This window comes from Pogoniulus pusillus, chromosome 7, assembly GCF_015220805.1.
Source record: "Pogoniulus pusillus isolate bPogPus1 chromosome 7, bPogPus1.pri, whole genome shotgun sequence".
NCBI classification, from domain to species: domain Eukaryota; kingdom Metazoa; phylum Chordata; class Aves; order Piciformes; family Lybiidae; genus Pogoniulus; species Pogoniulus pusillus.
Window position 1 is genome coordinate 12,622,813 of NC_087270.1, and position 15,599 is coordinate 12,638,411.

At 36.2% G+C, this 15,599-nt stretch overlaps 1 protein-coding gene across 21 annotated transcripts in view; it reads right to left on the minus strand.

Annotated features, from left to right (window-relative positions):
- Window positions 1-15,599, minus strand: part of MYT1L (myelin transcription factor 1 like) — a 322,031-nt gene that overhangs the window by 72,677 nt on the left and 233,755 nt on the right. For 12 of the 21 annotated variants that reach the window (XM_064145914.1, XM_064145912.1, XM_064145913.1 and 9 more), the window contains 2 exons: window positions 6,429-7,406; window positions 1,777-1,911 (listed from right to left, as the gene is read on the minus strand). In XM_064145914.1, coding sequence (XP_064001984.1) covers window positions 1,777-1,911; window positions 6,429-7,406 — 1,113 coding nt within the window. The remainder of the gene's footprint in view (window positions 1-1,776; window positions 1,912-6,428; window positions 7,407-15,599) is intronic. The other 9 variants (XM_064145931.1, XM_064145922.1, XM_064145917.1 and 6 more) reach the window with 4 other exon arrangements.

Genomic DNA, 15,599 nt, shown 5'->3' on the forward strand with positions numbered 1-15,599 from the left:
AATCCTTTTTTTCAAGACTCTGAAAACTAAAAACAAGCACTTCAAAACTGAGAGATGGCAAGAAAAGAAAAAAGAGAAAAAATAAAACAAAAAAGCAGGTAAAAAAAAAAGGAAGTAGTACGAGCTTAAGCAAGTAAACTGATTTACATTTGCATCCACAGCAAGCTTAACAGAAAACTTCCAAGGCCACTCAGAGCTTTATTCCTCTAAATCATGAAGCTCAAGCTATGAACTGTCAAATTATCAAGAACTTCTTTGGTAACACTAAAGAGTTTTGCGGGATGTGAGACACAGCTGAATTAATGTCTCAGAGCTGGATGGCAGAACATCACTTTATGGAAAGAGGTCATCCAGCCCCTGCAAAAGTTCTGTTTTTCTTATAAAAGTAGTAGTCTGGAAGCCTGTATTTAGTTCTCACTCAAAAATAAACAAACCACCCCCTCAAAAGCTCTAATAAAATCAGTTAATTCCTTGACTGAGTTAAGAACTGAATAAAAGCTGTTCAGAGATTTGAGATTTAAATCATGTATGCTGATTAAAAGATAACCATCATCATCACCCCATCATCAGTGTACTAAATAGATGCAAAACCTTTACTCTGAAATTCCTGCTATTGAAAGCTGTTCTTGAAACATGCTTCACAAGGCCAACATCACAGGATAAAATAAAAAGATGAGCTCACCTTTTTCATTTTAGTAGGTAGTGGAGCATGCAAACAGTTTAAAGCTATATTCTTCTTTGATTTACAAAGTCTTCTAAAAAGCTTTTTATTTACTATTTACAAAATGAGAGAACTTTGAGCAACTGAAGAAATGCTTGTGTTTCAGAAAATTGTAGGGTCTTGCAAAGCAAAGAAATTACTCCATTTGTTCTGCTGTATTCCAAGATTGACCAAGTTACAGCAAAGTTTCCTAAAGCACTTCCTCATTACTTCTGGAAGAAACAAATGCTACCTTGAAAGAGGAGACTTCTTATGTCTGCTACTCTTGCATGCTAAACTACTTCTGGTTTCCACTCCTTCAGAATCTACTTTCCTTTAAAAACTGGAAACTATTTAATCCCTTTATCACATTTTCTTTAGGCTGCTGCAAATCCATTGGTGTTAGGTCTACAAGAGTAGAAGGAAAATGTGGGGTTTAGGTCCACAGACTTTGATGGAACAACTCCATTTCAAAATTGATGTAAAAGACAATTGGATCTTAGCTAGATGCTCTCCTGGCAGAAATCAGATTAGGGCAATCAGCTGATTCCACTAGCCAAGAAGACTTCCAGAAATGGAGTCCCCTGCCTTCAAATGAACATTTGTGAGCTCATATGGGTGAACCTCCATTGCAGAGAATCCTCTGACGTGGCAGGAAATTCCAGCTTTGTGACTGAAAGGGGACCTTTGCTCAAAAGCCTGAGTTGAATAACAGGGAGAGTTGATGAACATCAGCACGCAGAAGTAAAAGCAGTGCACATCTATCAGTCTTTTTCTCTGTTTGCTGAATAGATATTTAAAAATAACCTAATATTCTTAAAATCAAAGAATACAGCTTTAAAAGTCATTCTTTTAGTGTAATAGTTAGTAGAGAATGGAAATGATGGAAGAAAGGAAAAGGTATAACACAGAACAGTTGACTAAGTTGAGACAAACCATACTAAAAAAGGAAATAAATTTTAAAATATTAAATGATAACAATAATAATAATAATTAAAAAAAAAAAAGGTTTAAAAGCATGCTAGAAAAATCTTTGTAGTTTTATCCCCATTTTTCATGAAACAATGTAAACTTACTTTCTGGAGGGACCCTATCTTTGTGTGGGCATCCTGACAAACTGCGGTGATGGGGGTAAAGCCCCGTTACATGGCCAGTTCCATCACACCCAGGGGTAGGACATTTGCTTTCTTTCTTTTCTGTTCTTGAGGGATCTATAATTTACAACAAATGTGTCAAGTGAATGAGGCTTTTCACATTCTGTAAGAAGGTTCATTTAATCATGTCATTTACTCTTTGGTAAATGTTCTTACAAAAACTAGAATAAAAGAAAACCAACCCTTCTACTTCTTAAACAGTTCTGCTGTCCCTTTAATCCCATCATCTTGTTTTCAGACTGCAGGTTCCTACGATCACAGCAATACCCATTCATAGTGATTGGAAAGTGACCTTTTGATAGCAAAGCCATATCACTGTCAATCAGTGTTCTGATGACAAGCATCAGCCCAAGGGTGTAAGGTCATTTGGAAACTGTTTAGTTGGAGTTTCCCTTCTTTACGCTCTTATTTGCCAGATGTATTAAGGCCATTGTCTTGAGAGTACCAAACCAAGCTCTTTAAGCATTACATTTGAAAGATTCACCACAAATAAATCCCTTTTCCAAGGCTCACTGAGATGGTTCTTGTTTTCTTTAAAATTATGAAATGGGAGAAATTATATAAATATTCCTTTCTCTTCAAAAAAATTACAGTGGGGTAAACATTGTAATCAGGACTAATGAAAGCATCACTTGCTGTGTAAATTTGAGCCATTAAAACATGCATGTAAAATGCTTGAATAGTCATATGCTTAAAAGGTTGACGATCTTTTAAAATCTTGTTGGATCTTCTGTCTACAAATCAATGAAAAGTCTAAATAGACATCTTTTCAACAAAATAAAGGTTTCCACCAATAATGAAACTGCTGTCGAGTTTAATCCTGAACTAGAACTTTCTCATGTACTTCATTGGCTTGTTTCTTTTAATAGAACATTTGTACTCTAACACTCCTACCCTTTACCCTTCCAGTCCAGCACATGATACAAATGACACCTTATCGACTCAACAACAGTTGCCAGATTTTGGAAGCTATTGCTGATTTTCATATTAATATCAAAGGAACAAAATTCAGCACCCTCTAACTGCTACAATTTTGGCTCAAGGTCAACCAGCACCCCCCTTCTATTTTTTCAGTACATCCTCCTTTCAGTACCCAAGCAGAGCTGTACTCATTTAAGTATTTTATGGTGCTCCAGTCATTACTCCACTTCAATAATTATGCTTTTGTCTCCAGAAAATAAGACTTTGCTATTTCTTTTCCATCAAGTCTTTCTTACATTAGATTCCATCCTGTCTTCCACAAATGCAGTCCTCGGTACAATCAAAATAAATTTCAATACTTGAAAAACTTCACATCAAACTTTTTTTTTTGTTTGTTTCACAGCATGAATCAATATAATCCAGAGTTGACATTCAGTTACCAAGTTATTTTTCTTTGATTTCCCTCGGGTAACCTTTGTATATAAACACACTTTCAAATTCCAAGTTCTTGCAAAACATTCATTTTAAAGAAATTCTTCAGCTCATCATAATGACTCTCCAGATCTTAAATCCATTCTTAAATTTTAAGATGTTCAAAAGTTGTTTTTTGCAAATGGAATCCCTAATTATGAAAGTTCTGTTTTACTTCACTTGCATATTGACTGTAGAACCCAGTTCTTTTTTCATGCTCTTTAACAATAAATACACATTCAAATCTACCTCCAAAGTGTTCCACAGTTATCACAACACCCCTGGAAAGACCATAATCTTATATATCAGGAAATTGAAGCAAAGAGATCAAGAAGTTAAACCCAAGGCCACAGAAGGAGCAAATGTCAGAGAAGGGGGTTGAATTCTTGCAGATAGGCCTGTGCTGAGACCACTAGAACAGCAAGCCCACAGCTACATACATACACAACTCTAAGCAGTTCCTCAAGTCAAGTACTTTGGGATGTGAGAAATTGTTAAATAAGTGAATAAGTGATGCAAATGACATACAAATTATATAAATATAACAATATTCAAGGACTGCAAAAAATGTAGATGATTAATAGACCATAATGGCTTTTTAAAGACTTCAAGCTAGAGGAACTTTAGCTACTCCATGTTGTCAGGACTCCACCAAAGTCAGTGAATATACTCTAATTTAGAGCAGCCGAGGATCGAGAGACTGCCATCTGACAGTGTCAAGTAAATCCCTCTCCGTATTCAAGTCTGTGCTATAAAGTTCTAGCACATCTTAGATCCTTTAGAGCCTTTATGGTCTAACGAGCCAGGAAAGATGCTGTATGCTACTCTTAGTGATTTCAAAACTTGCATAAAATTGTACTTGCACAATTTCCCATTGCTTTTAATGGAAGACATATGACTAAACTCCCCATAACTTTAAACAAAACACTAGATAGTCTTTCATAAAGCCTTTTCTGCTAACTGGGAGAAGTGTTGCACAATTTTTCTTTATTATGTAACCTTCCATTCCTCCTTGCTACAATGGGAGCACTGCCTGAATGAAGGCTGTCAGAGGACTCAAATGGTTTTATAATTCATTAATTTCATAAGAAAGTTTATTTAGACGGCTTTAAACAGCAGGAGGGGAAAGTGGTTAGTGGTCCCTAAAGAGTTGTTTTGTCAGTCTCTGAAAGCAATGCTCCTGAAGCCAAGAGGTGGTTCTCACTGCAAACTCGTGTACTCCAAAAAAATCCCACCTTACATCTCTGTGAGTATCTCTTCCAGCACTATTTGGAAGATAACGTGTGAGTGGAAAACAAATTATATTGTCTTAGTCAAAGCTTCCTCTTTCAACAAATACCAAAACATTTCCCATGTTTTGAAAGTAAGGAAGTAATTTTCTTTCTTTCTTTCTTTCTTTCTTTCTTTCTTTCTTTCTTTCTTTCTTTCTTAAGCATAGGCAGATCCACTCCACAAAGTTTCTTGGCCCAAAGAACCACAATATTTAGTGTGTGGCCCTATAATCAATTCAGCCTGCAGCTCCCAAAAGACAGAATATTTCAAAGATGCTCTAGAATTTATGGAAATAAGAAGTTTATAATTTTGTTACTGACAGAAATTATGTAGTCTTTTTGGAGACAGCAGATCTACATACATAAATGCTTTCCCAGGCATACACAGACTGGAAGGGCTGGACAACAACCAGAGGTATAGAGCTCTTCAAAAATTAATATGGGTTTGCCATGTTTTCTGTGATTCTATTAGACATACATATTCAAAGGGAAATAGTCATACAGGGAAAATAGGACATATGCAAACAACATTTAGCACAGTATTCACATGGCTATGCTGGAATACACTAACTAAATGAAGATATCTTCTACAAATACTCAAAATTACTCCAACACTCACTGAACCATATACTTGTGTTTAAAACAAACAAAACTTCACTAAAATCCATTCCAGAGGACTTTTTGATGTCAATAATTTCCCTGCTTTTCTAATGGACTGGTCATTACTTTAAGGCGTGTGAAAAAAAGATCAAAACCCTTCTTGGACCAAGATGTTGCCTGCCTACCTGCATGCCACAGGTAGATCTTAAGGTATGGCTTTTTCAAAATAGGGATTTATGAAAAGGAGAAAAATGCCCACCACCTCAGTTGTAGAAAATGAAACCAAATATTTTTTATGACAAATATAAGATGAACCCCATCCCTGTTTAAGCATATCCCAAGAAATACTACATCCTCAACTTCCACTAAAGTCAATGGGAATCAGGGGTGTTCAATGAGTCTCAGAAGGTATTGAACACTATACAACACAGCCCTACATGTACAGATGTAGACATGTTAAAGAGGGGTGTGATAATATAAACACACCATCACCATGATAATCCCATACATTAAAAAATATTCTGCAGGTAACCTTTAGTCTATTCTTATTTTATTTTTTTTCCTTTATTGTTGAATCATTGTAAAGGCAGCACCTTAACTGTTTCCACAATGGAATGAAACCAGTGAAGTGGAATGCACATAAGAAAGGAATTACTATTGATCTCAGCCCAGGCCACACCATGCCTTGCATAGCAAATGGTTTCCATTACCTTACTAACTTAGGAATAATTAATGTGCAGTCACTGCCCCTATCTTATGTTATCGGTCATTCTGGTACTGTTCAATCTCTATCAGGCAATTCTACACTTTAGATGGGAGAGGCTTCATCAATAACTGTCATTTGATGATAATTTTATAAGTTGTGATGTCACCTACCCAATCAAATCTGTAAAGTACATACTCCATAGCTGATTGTCTACCTGTGACATAAACCCCCACTCTCCAATATAGTTTGCAATGTAATTATCTTCATTGTAAATTTTGCTATAAAATAGATTAAAAGGTTGAGAAAAATCTTTGCCTCTTTCAACATGATCTCTTATTTGGTTTGTTTCCCTGAACAAAGTTTTGTTTTCAGTTTAGCCAAAGGATATTCACTGAAACACTGTACATATTTCTAACACTGAAGAGTGAATTATTTTATTTCATAATTGCAGCATGATGCTATTTTACAGTCATGTCATATTACTAAAATTTAAGTAACATTCCCGTTTTGTGGAATTAAGAACTTCATTTCAGAAATCTAAGCAAAATTTAACACATTAGCTCACACTTTCTCATGACATAACATACGGTATATAGAAATATTACCTTTACCATAATATGGCTTTTTGACATGGCCGTCACTGGGTTTAGGCTTCCTGTCATCTCCAGAAAGGTGTCTTGGAGACTGTTCCTCAAATGATCTCATATTATCCCTCCTTCCAGCTTCCACTGCCATTTTTTCTCTCATGGCTTTTGCTCTCTCAGTTTCCAAAGCAATTGCTTTTTCAAGCAGGGTTAAGTTACCTTTTGTCATATCAAACACTTCTTCAGACCTATCTGAAGTAATAGAGGTGGTATCATCATCTCTTTCATGACAACCATCCTCCTTTGCACAGCTAGAAAAAGTCCTAGATCTGGGGCTCAACTGTTCTTCAAGTCTCATTAAGTTCATCATATCAGAGTAATTCCGGTCTGGTGTTCTTCCTTGGAAGTCATCTTCTTGCCTGACATGCTGACGAGTGTTCATGTTTTGCTGTTGATTTCTTTCCTGTGGGTTTGTCTCACTGAGTTTCCTAGCCAGATCAAAACACTGGTTCCTTAAGCACTCCAAACTGCTGAGACACACCTCTTCATCACTCTCCTCCACCATTTTTTCTGACAGTCCATTGTTCACAGGCTTCCCTAACATTACAAAGTTCATGTTCCTATTATCTTGCTGTGAAGTATTGTCTGCATAATTTCTGTCATTAATGTTTTCTGAAAGCACTACACCATGTCCTTGTGCTAATAATTTAAGGGAGTCCACTGTTTCCCTGACAACATCACTGTCTAAATCTAAACTCAGCTCACTTTTCCGACCAATATTTTCATTTTTGTCACTATCGTCTTCCAGACTATTAGATGTATTGCTGTTCATTTCTGATTCTGTCCTGGCTCTGTATGCTGCATCCTCTGCAATTTTGCCAAGATTTAACAATGACTTGGCCACCAGTTCATCGTAATTATCATACTCATCATTATTGTTATCGTCTTTTTCTGTGTCTTGCATTATTCGAGTATTGTGACAATTCATTTGATGGTCTTCTGCATAAAAAACAGAAACAAAGAAAGAAACAAAGAAAGAAAGAAAAAGGAAAAGAAAAGAAAAAAGTAGCTACAGTTGGAACTGTTGTTGCAATCGCACGGACAGAAAACAAACTGCATGTCAAACATTGTTAATCACACAGCAATTCTATAACACTAAGGCCCATGTGAAGAGAATTTCTCTATAGTCCATAAGGCTATTTTTGTTTATTTGCTATTCACATGAATTTCTTTCACAGAACTTGTAAGAAAAAAGCAATCAAAATTATAATTACTTCTATTGCTAAGTATGGCATAAATACTGTATTTCTCCTTTCAGTTCTGCATTTGATGGGATTTATTATGAGCATATTACTAGTATGACATAATTTCCTATGCTTTCTCCTTTTTTTTCCATTCATGTATTTCTTGTAAATATGGTAAATGGAAAAGGCATGAGTACTACTGAATTTATTCTCTTACTGGTGAATGTCATTCACCAAAAGATAAAGAATGTATCAGCAAGCAAGAAATTGTCACCTTTGTAACACCATTCACACCATTAACGCTACATAATCAGTAACTATACACAAAGATCAAAATGATATTTGCCTTAGTGGATCCTTCAGTGGGAATCAAAATCTCTCAGTTTAACTAGACAAACTGTGAAGTAAGAATCTTAAGAGAGTTATTACATGAAAGGAAGATAGAAGCAGTTATATGCACCACAGAATTGTAAGTAAATATATGAGCCCAAATTATTTGGTCATGTATGATTGGGCTGTTGTCTATTGTCCTGTTTGTTGTAACATAATGATGCAGAGTTACCATGTTTCATTTAGCTTTGGTTTAGTAACTTTCAAATAACAGATGGACAGCTTGATAAGATGGAGTTAGTGTAAAACCTTGAGAGTGGATGCTCTCTTCTAACTTTAGTCATGAGCAAAGCAGATATCTAAAGCTGAGTAAACCATTGGATGTTCCTGTCCCTAGGGAGAGAAGCAGACACTTTAAGGATAAAGTTCATCTGACCTGGTGGACGTATCTTCTTGGGGATATATATATAATAAATAACTAGTAGAAGTGCCTGGTTCTCTTCAAAGGGACTCAGACTAGATTCCTACCTTAAAGATATCCATATCTGGTCAGATGAATATCATCCAGATACCATTTCCTGCTATCTCTTGTTCACTCAGAAGTTACATCTTTCTTAGACCCATTCTTAAAACACACACACACACACAGACACATTTATCACGATCTGCTAACATCTCATAAATTATATCTTGATCATCTGCTACTGAAGGGTTATTTAAATGCTTTGCATTGCAACTGGAAAAGAAAGTTCCTAAATCTGTGTTTACACTGCCATGTGAGGCCACTTCTACAGCTGGTGCAAACTGAAAGACATCAGTAGAGCTAGGACAATTAACACCTGCTCAAGAGCTAGTCCACTAACGTCTGTCAGCATCTTTTCAACTCAAATATATTTTAAACACTGATACACCTTAAAATGTAGCATTTTCTAGAGCATGACTTTTATGTTTTGGGCTAAACAAATAAAAGTGGGAAATTTCAGGTATTAGATTGCTTATACACTGACATTTTAATGATAGCAAATAATTTTCAATGAAAATAATTTTTATGTCAGTGGACAAGATAATAAATCAGTCTGAAAGTTTGAAATACAAAGCTCAACAGCACAATAATTAATATTTCAGCCACAAGATAGCATTTCTTCCACACAGTGGTTAGGGATCCTGGGATGATAGTAGGCTGTAGTTAAGGAACAGAACTGGTAGATGACTAGGCTATGTCTAGGTTAAAAAATAAATGCTCTAATGGTAAAATACTATATATGACCTACTTCAATACAGCAGGAAGATAATTAATAAAGAAGGATGGATGGTGTTTTTCCATGACATGATATTCCAGGTCAATGCTGAATTACTTATTTATCTTCAAATGTGGATTTATATTACTCACTTTTGTTATCAAGATAGTAATAATTCAAATCTACATTTCCATCCCCTTTAGTAATTAAGTACATCAGAGTATCAGATTTTCAGTGTGAAAGTAAGGTATGCCACATCTACTGGAAAAAAATCCATCTGGAATGACTGCATAGAAATCAGCAGGTAAAGACTACTGGATAATTAGTTTCTGATATTTGAAAGGCTTTTTTTTTAATACACTAATAATAATTTCTTGAAGTGAAATGTACAAACAAATCTCACATTAAGTTAAACATTAAGGAAAAACCTCATGCCAAGAAGATAGTTCAATAGGAACTGCTGCTTTTGTGAGTGCCTCCTTGGTGACTACAACTGACAGAAGTAGCAGAAAGAACATCAAAGTAATTAAAGTAGTAGTGAGCTCTAGACACAAAATTGCCAGTGACTTCAAGTTTAAAATGAGATATCTACAATAACTGGTGAAATCAGTCCAATCTATCAAAATACTGAGAGTAGGAAAACCCTCATATTTTCTCAAGCCATCTAGACATCTGTTCCAGAATGCTTTAACTATTCTGGGTCAGCTTTTGAAGCATGAAAATATTCAGCATTTGTTGCCTTTTTTATTTTAAGGGTTTGTGCTTGGTTTTACATGAATGAAAATAATGTAAATAATCACCAATGGGAGGAATGTGTTATCCTTTGCCTCCACAACAGTGAAAAGTCACAATATGAGTCATGTACTGTATGAGTGAAGACGTGTAAATGCCTTTTAAGTAGGTGAGAGCTGTAACTAAATATCTTTTATGCTGTTTATTTGGTTATATTATTTTTCAGTTCTCCTGCCTATTCAATCCTAAAGAGAAGAGGAAGGAAAAGAAAAAGTGGTGGAGGAGAAAAAAGTGTAAACCATGAATCCTGGATGAGAGAGGCAGGAAAACAAAATAATCAAGTTTCGTTTCTCCTCTTTTACTTTTTGGCTTTTTCTTGTGTCTGCTTTCCTTAACAACCATTTTGCTCATGTTTCTTAACTCCATGGATCAGTTAATTTTAATGAAAAGGATATATATGTGTAGTATTTAATCTCAGACAACAGTCTGCTGGATGCTGAAGCTGCTCAGGTGAAGCACATGTGTCACCTGTTCATTAAACTGAAATTTTATGTCTTGAATTAGTTTATGTATTAGTTAAGAGTCTTCTGGAAAGTATGTAAGCCTAACAGCTCAAGATGAATCTACTTACTTTCTCTTCGATTCGGCTCTGTAAAATCTGATCTTGCTTTCATTTCACATTTCTGTTATTCCTAAGATTTAACCTTTAACTCAGAAACTGCCTTTACACTATGCTGTTTAGTGGCTGTTTGTTAAATGACTGCAAAACATATAGGACTGTAACCCCTTCTGTAACCTCTACATAAGACTAGCAACTATTGATCCAAATTACAGTTTATCTCATGAAGAGGCTGAGTTTGTCTCAAAAACTGCACAGGTTAGCCACTTTAAGTGAAAAGCACACAAGGTTATAATATATCCTTTTTCCCGTTAGTTTTAAGGTTGCATGGACAAAGAATATGCAACACAGTCGAAAAAGAATGTCAGATTATTTTAGCCCTTATCTGCACAATACTATGGCAATTCAGATATTCTTGATTGCAAAAAAAGGTCCATTTTACTCCCAACAAGGACAACAAACAACAGGAGGGAAATGACAGCAAAGAGTATATGGAATAGGCGTAAAAACCTGGAAGCCTTTAGCCATCTCAACAGAAGTGCACCCTTGTGTTGCACTAAAAAAGTGAATAATTTGATTTCTTATTGCACCTTTCATCCAAGGATCTCAAAGCACTTTACAAACATTATTTTAAAAAGCCTCACAACACCCCTGTGAGGTAGGTATTTTAACCCCATTTTACAGATGGGAAATTAAGACACAGAGAAGTTGAGTGACTCTTTCCATGTCTCCAGGAGTCACTGGAAAATGACTATAGCCTCTACAACCATGATTGTTTCCTCCCTTTGTTCTTATCACATCCATATTTAAACTTAGGTTTCTTTTTTCCTTTTTTTTTTTTTTTTTTTTTTTTCCCCAGAAGAAATGGTTTGCTGGTTTTGGTGTAAGGAGTCACACAAAACAGCACTTCTTTTTGCAAGTAAAATATACATCATTTAGTTTGAGAGATTCTGCAGAGAGAGGCAATGATACTTTAGCTATAGCAGTTATGTTCTTACCAAAGGCCAAAGACTTCAGACACAAGACTTTCCAAATCTGTGGTCTGTGTGTATCAAATTACTCACTTTGTCCCAAGCATTGGGAAAACATGATGGCTAACAAGCTGAACCTTAACAGGCTTCTGGCCAGATGGATGGTTTCATTATTATCCAGGCAGTGCTGCCTGGTTTGAAACACTTCTCTGCTCTTGCTACTGCTACTGGTCAATTTCTGAGTGCTTAGCATATGATACTACTCAATCATCATCTTTCTCCATGTCAAGTGAGGTGCACACATACACCTCCACACTACAATCTATTAGAGCTGACTATGAGAAATATTTAGTGAGACAATGATGGCAAAAATGAATCTCATTATATGGGGCTGGTTGTTGTTTATACATTGCCTTCTCCTCTCTGAGAAAATCTTATGAATAAGAAAACTAAAGAAGTGGAAAACAGTGAGCCCTCAACAACTTCTGCATTCCACAATGAAGAAAGAGAGCGTATAGGTACCTGTCCAAAGTACTAACCAAGGTCTCTAAAAGCCTGAACACTGCCATTGACATGGAAGCCAGGTGAAAGCTCAGGCTTTTGATAAAGCTTATTTCAGAGGTACACTGAATACCGAATCTGATCATGTGTAATCCTCTCTTCAACTCCACAAACGTTTCTGAAGTTCAAGTATTTTAGGTAAAGACCCAATTAATTTATTGTTGTTGCTTCCTTTATGGATCTTATATGTCCTAATGCCAGTCAAAAGCAAAAGATAACTCTTCACTGATTTACTTGATTATTTTTTTCTTCTTTACTTTAGCCTGCTACATCTACTTATAACAGTTACAATCCTGGAATTTACTTGTTTAGACTCTCCAACAATAATGATATTACTCATCCACTAAGCAGTGCTCAAAGTGAAATAAACATGTAGAAGTCATTAAGCATGGTAAGAAAGGTTTGACCTAAAGAACACAGCACATCACAGAAGGATTCAGTACTACAAAGCAGGAATGTTGACACAGAGCAAGTCCATATAGACTTTTAAATACTACACATAATTACTGGCTTGGTATATATATATTTTTTTCTTTAAAAAATATTGTAGTAATTTTAATTTTCTATGAGTTCCACTTTTTATCTAGTTCTGATACTTGAAAATGACGTAGTACTTTCTTCTTCTTACTATTCTTCCTCAGGACTAAAAGTGATACTCAGAGATCTGAATTTCTTTCCCATTGTGGAGGGATTACTAGCACACAACAACATTCTTTGTTCTTTCTTCTTTTTGCTGTTAAAATGCACTTTAAACAGAACCACTGAACATTAATAAATTATTTTGGCATAGTAGCATTTTCCAACATTCAATTTTCTGTACAAACCAGTGTATCTTCATCTGCATGTGCAGGTGACTGTATAGAATTAATGCCCTGAAATATTCTTTTCTTTGCTCTTGCCATCCTTACGACCTGTTATTATGCTTCTGCCTATGCCAAAGCTCCATGAAGAGCATCCTAATCTACAAATGTTCACATAAAGTACTGGTAGAATACAGATGTTCTTTCCTTGAGTTATTCCTCTGAATATCACAGAACCAGGCAAGAATTTAGATAAAGTATCAAGTTATTCAGATGAATGAGTATGCAATGTATTTTTTAAAACTAGGCCTCTTTAATACATCTATGTTTTCCCAACCTACATCTCTGTAAGCTACCCGGATCCATACAGATTTGGAAAAGGATCTAAAGCTATCTGAAAGCCCTTCTGGAATGATCATTACTGGTACTTTTGCTTCAAGTGACAAGAGTGCAACAGCTTCTTTAAAATTATCTAAGCTCCATTTAATATTTTCTCTTTTCAATACTTGATGCTGATTGTATTTTTTAATCTAGAAGCATCCCACATGCCACATACACTGCATTAGTGTCATGAAATCATGGAGCAGTTGAGGTTGCAAAGGACCTCTGGAGCACACCTGGTCCAACTCTTGCTTAAAAGAAAGGGTTGGAAAGGACCTCTTGAGGCTATTTTGTTGCACACAAGGGTTTGAAAGGACCTCTGGATGCTATCTGGTCCAACTCTTGCTAAAAAAAGGGCAAACTTACAGCAGATTCTCAAGGCCTTGGCCTCTCAGTCCAGTTTTGAGTATCTTCCAGAATGGAGATATCACAGCATCTCTGGGAAATCTGCTCCAGTATCTGACAACATTCATGGTGAAAAAAAATCTTTCCTTATTTCTGAATAGAATTTCTTCTGTTACAACTTGTCTTTGTTGTCTCTTATTCTGCCACTGCACATCCCCATTTTCCCTCTAGTCTCTACATAAGTAGCTGAAGACACACATAAGATTTCCCCTCAGCCTCAAACTACCACAGCAATGAATACAGTGGGGAATATTTATTTTCCATTGCAAAGAGAGCAGAAAATACTTTTTGGTTGCCTACGGGCATCCCTTTGAGTAGATAACATCCCAGGTTGGTATGAAGTCTGCTAGCTTGCTTTGCAGTATCTTGAATATTTGGTATGAAGGCATGCATTTAGATTTGAGAAGGAGCTTGCTGAGAGTATCTGTGATCAGAAGTGGGTATGCTGGGTTTGCAAGGACAGTACAATTTAGTCAGCCATTGCCATCTGGTCCATGCTTCTTTGAGAATCAGATTCAAGCAGCCCTTTAACTGTATTAACCTGACTTCTGTCTGTACAGATAATGAGACATCTTTAGCTGATGACTGGTGTTCATTTCATCCTACCTTTCCTCTCCAGGAAGTCTATGTGAGGGAGGGGAGATAATCTGTCTCATAGCCCTGTAATGACTCAGTGGAGCATGTCAATTTCTTGCTTTCTCTCAGGTTTTCAGTGCTCAGCAGGGCAGTAGGCAATGAGAAAGCCAAAGCTATTCTCCAGATACTGAGACAGCAGGGGAGCAGAGGACCGGCTGCATCCATGGGAGAACACCCACTCAGCTCTTGATATGGAACTTCTCATGGGGCTACTCCAAAGTCTGTGGAGGAGACAGTGGCCCCTACTTATATTCCACTCCATGATCATTGCTTTGCAAAGGATACAGTCTGAAGAATGCATTTTAGGTTCATAAACTAAGATTTTTTTTTCTCCCATATAAAACTCTGAAAAAGAAAAGTTAGAATCTGTTTCTATAGGGATACACTATCTCTTTTTACTGGTTTTGTTTCAGTTCAGGTCTCTGACTGAATACAGATGCCTATATTCAACATGTTTCCATATGAGATAGACTCCATTTATAGGCAACAGACAGCATTTGCATCCCGGAATGTGATTTATTTCATCCTAAAATAAGTATTTAAAATAGATCAACTGAACTACTCTCTAAAAGTGGTTATTTCTCTTGACAAACTATTAAGTACATTGATGGAATGAGTCCTATTGCAATTGCTTTTACTCAAAACTTTCTAATTGCTCCTTGGTGAAATTTAGCAACACCTTTCTTAGGACACAGGAGGAATTACAGGGAGGAAGGCATGAAGGATCTGCCAAAAAGAAGCTATCTTTTAACTGTAGGCAGAAACAAAATGTAGATGGCTTAGATGTTATAGGTGCTTGTGACTCTGAGTTACATGGAAAGACTCATATTTATTTGATGTAATTATTTCCACTTTAAATATAGTTACTGATTTTCAGTTGTGTTTGCTTATCAAAGGAAGCCTGTACTCTGCATGAGTACCAGATTTTACTTGTAAAGTTTTTTCTTAGGGAGTTTGTTCCTTTTTTCCTTATCCTTTTCATAGAACCATAGTACTGTTGAGGTTGAAAGAGGCTTTGAAGATCATCAAGTCCAGCCACTCTCCTAGAGCTCACAATTTCACCACTACTATTAAGTCACTATAACTAAACCACATCCCTAAGCACCACATCTGAATGTCTTTTAAATACCTTCAGGGATGGTGACTTCATCACTTCCCTGGGCAGCCTGTTCCAATACTTCATAACTCTTCCGTTCAGCTTCGTCATCTACATTTCCCTTACTCCCTACCTTTTTGTGATGGAGAATGCTGAGTGATGTTCATTTTCAGTTGCAC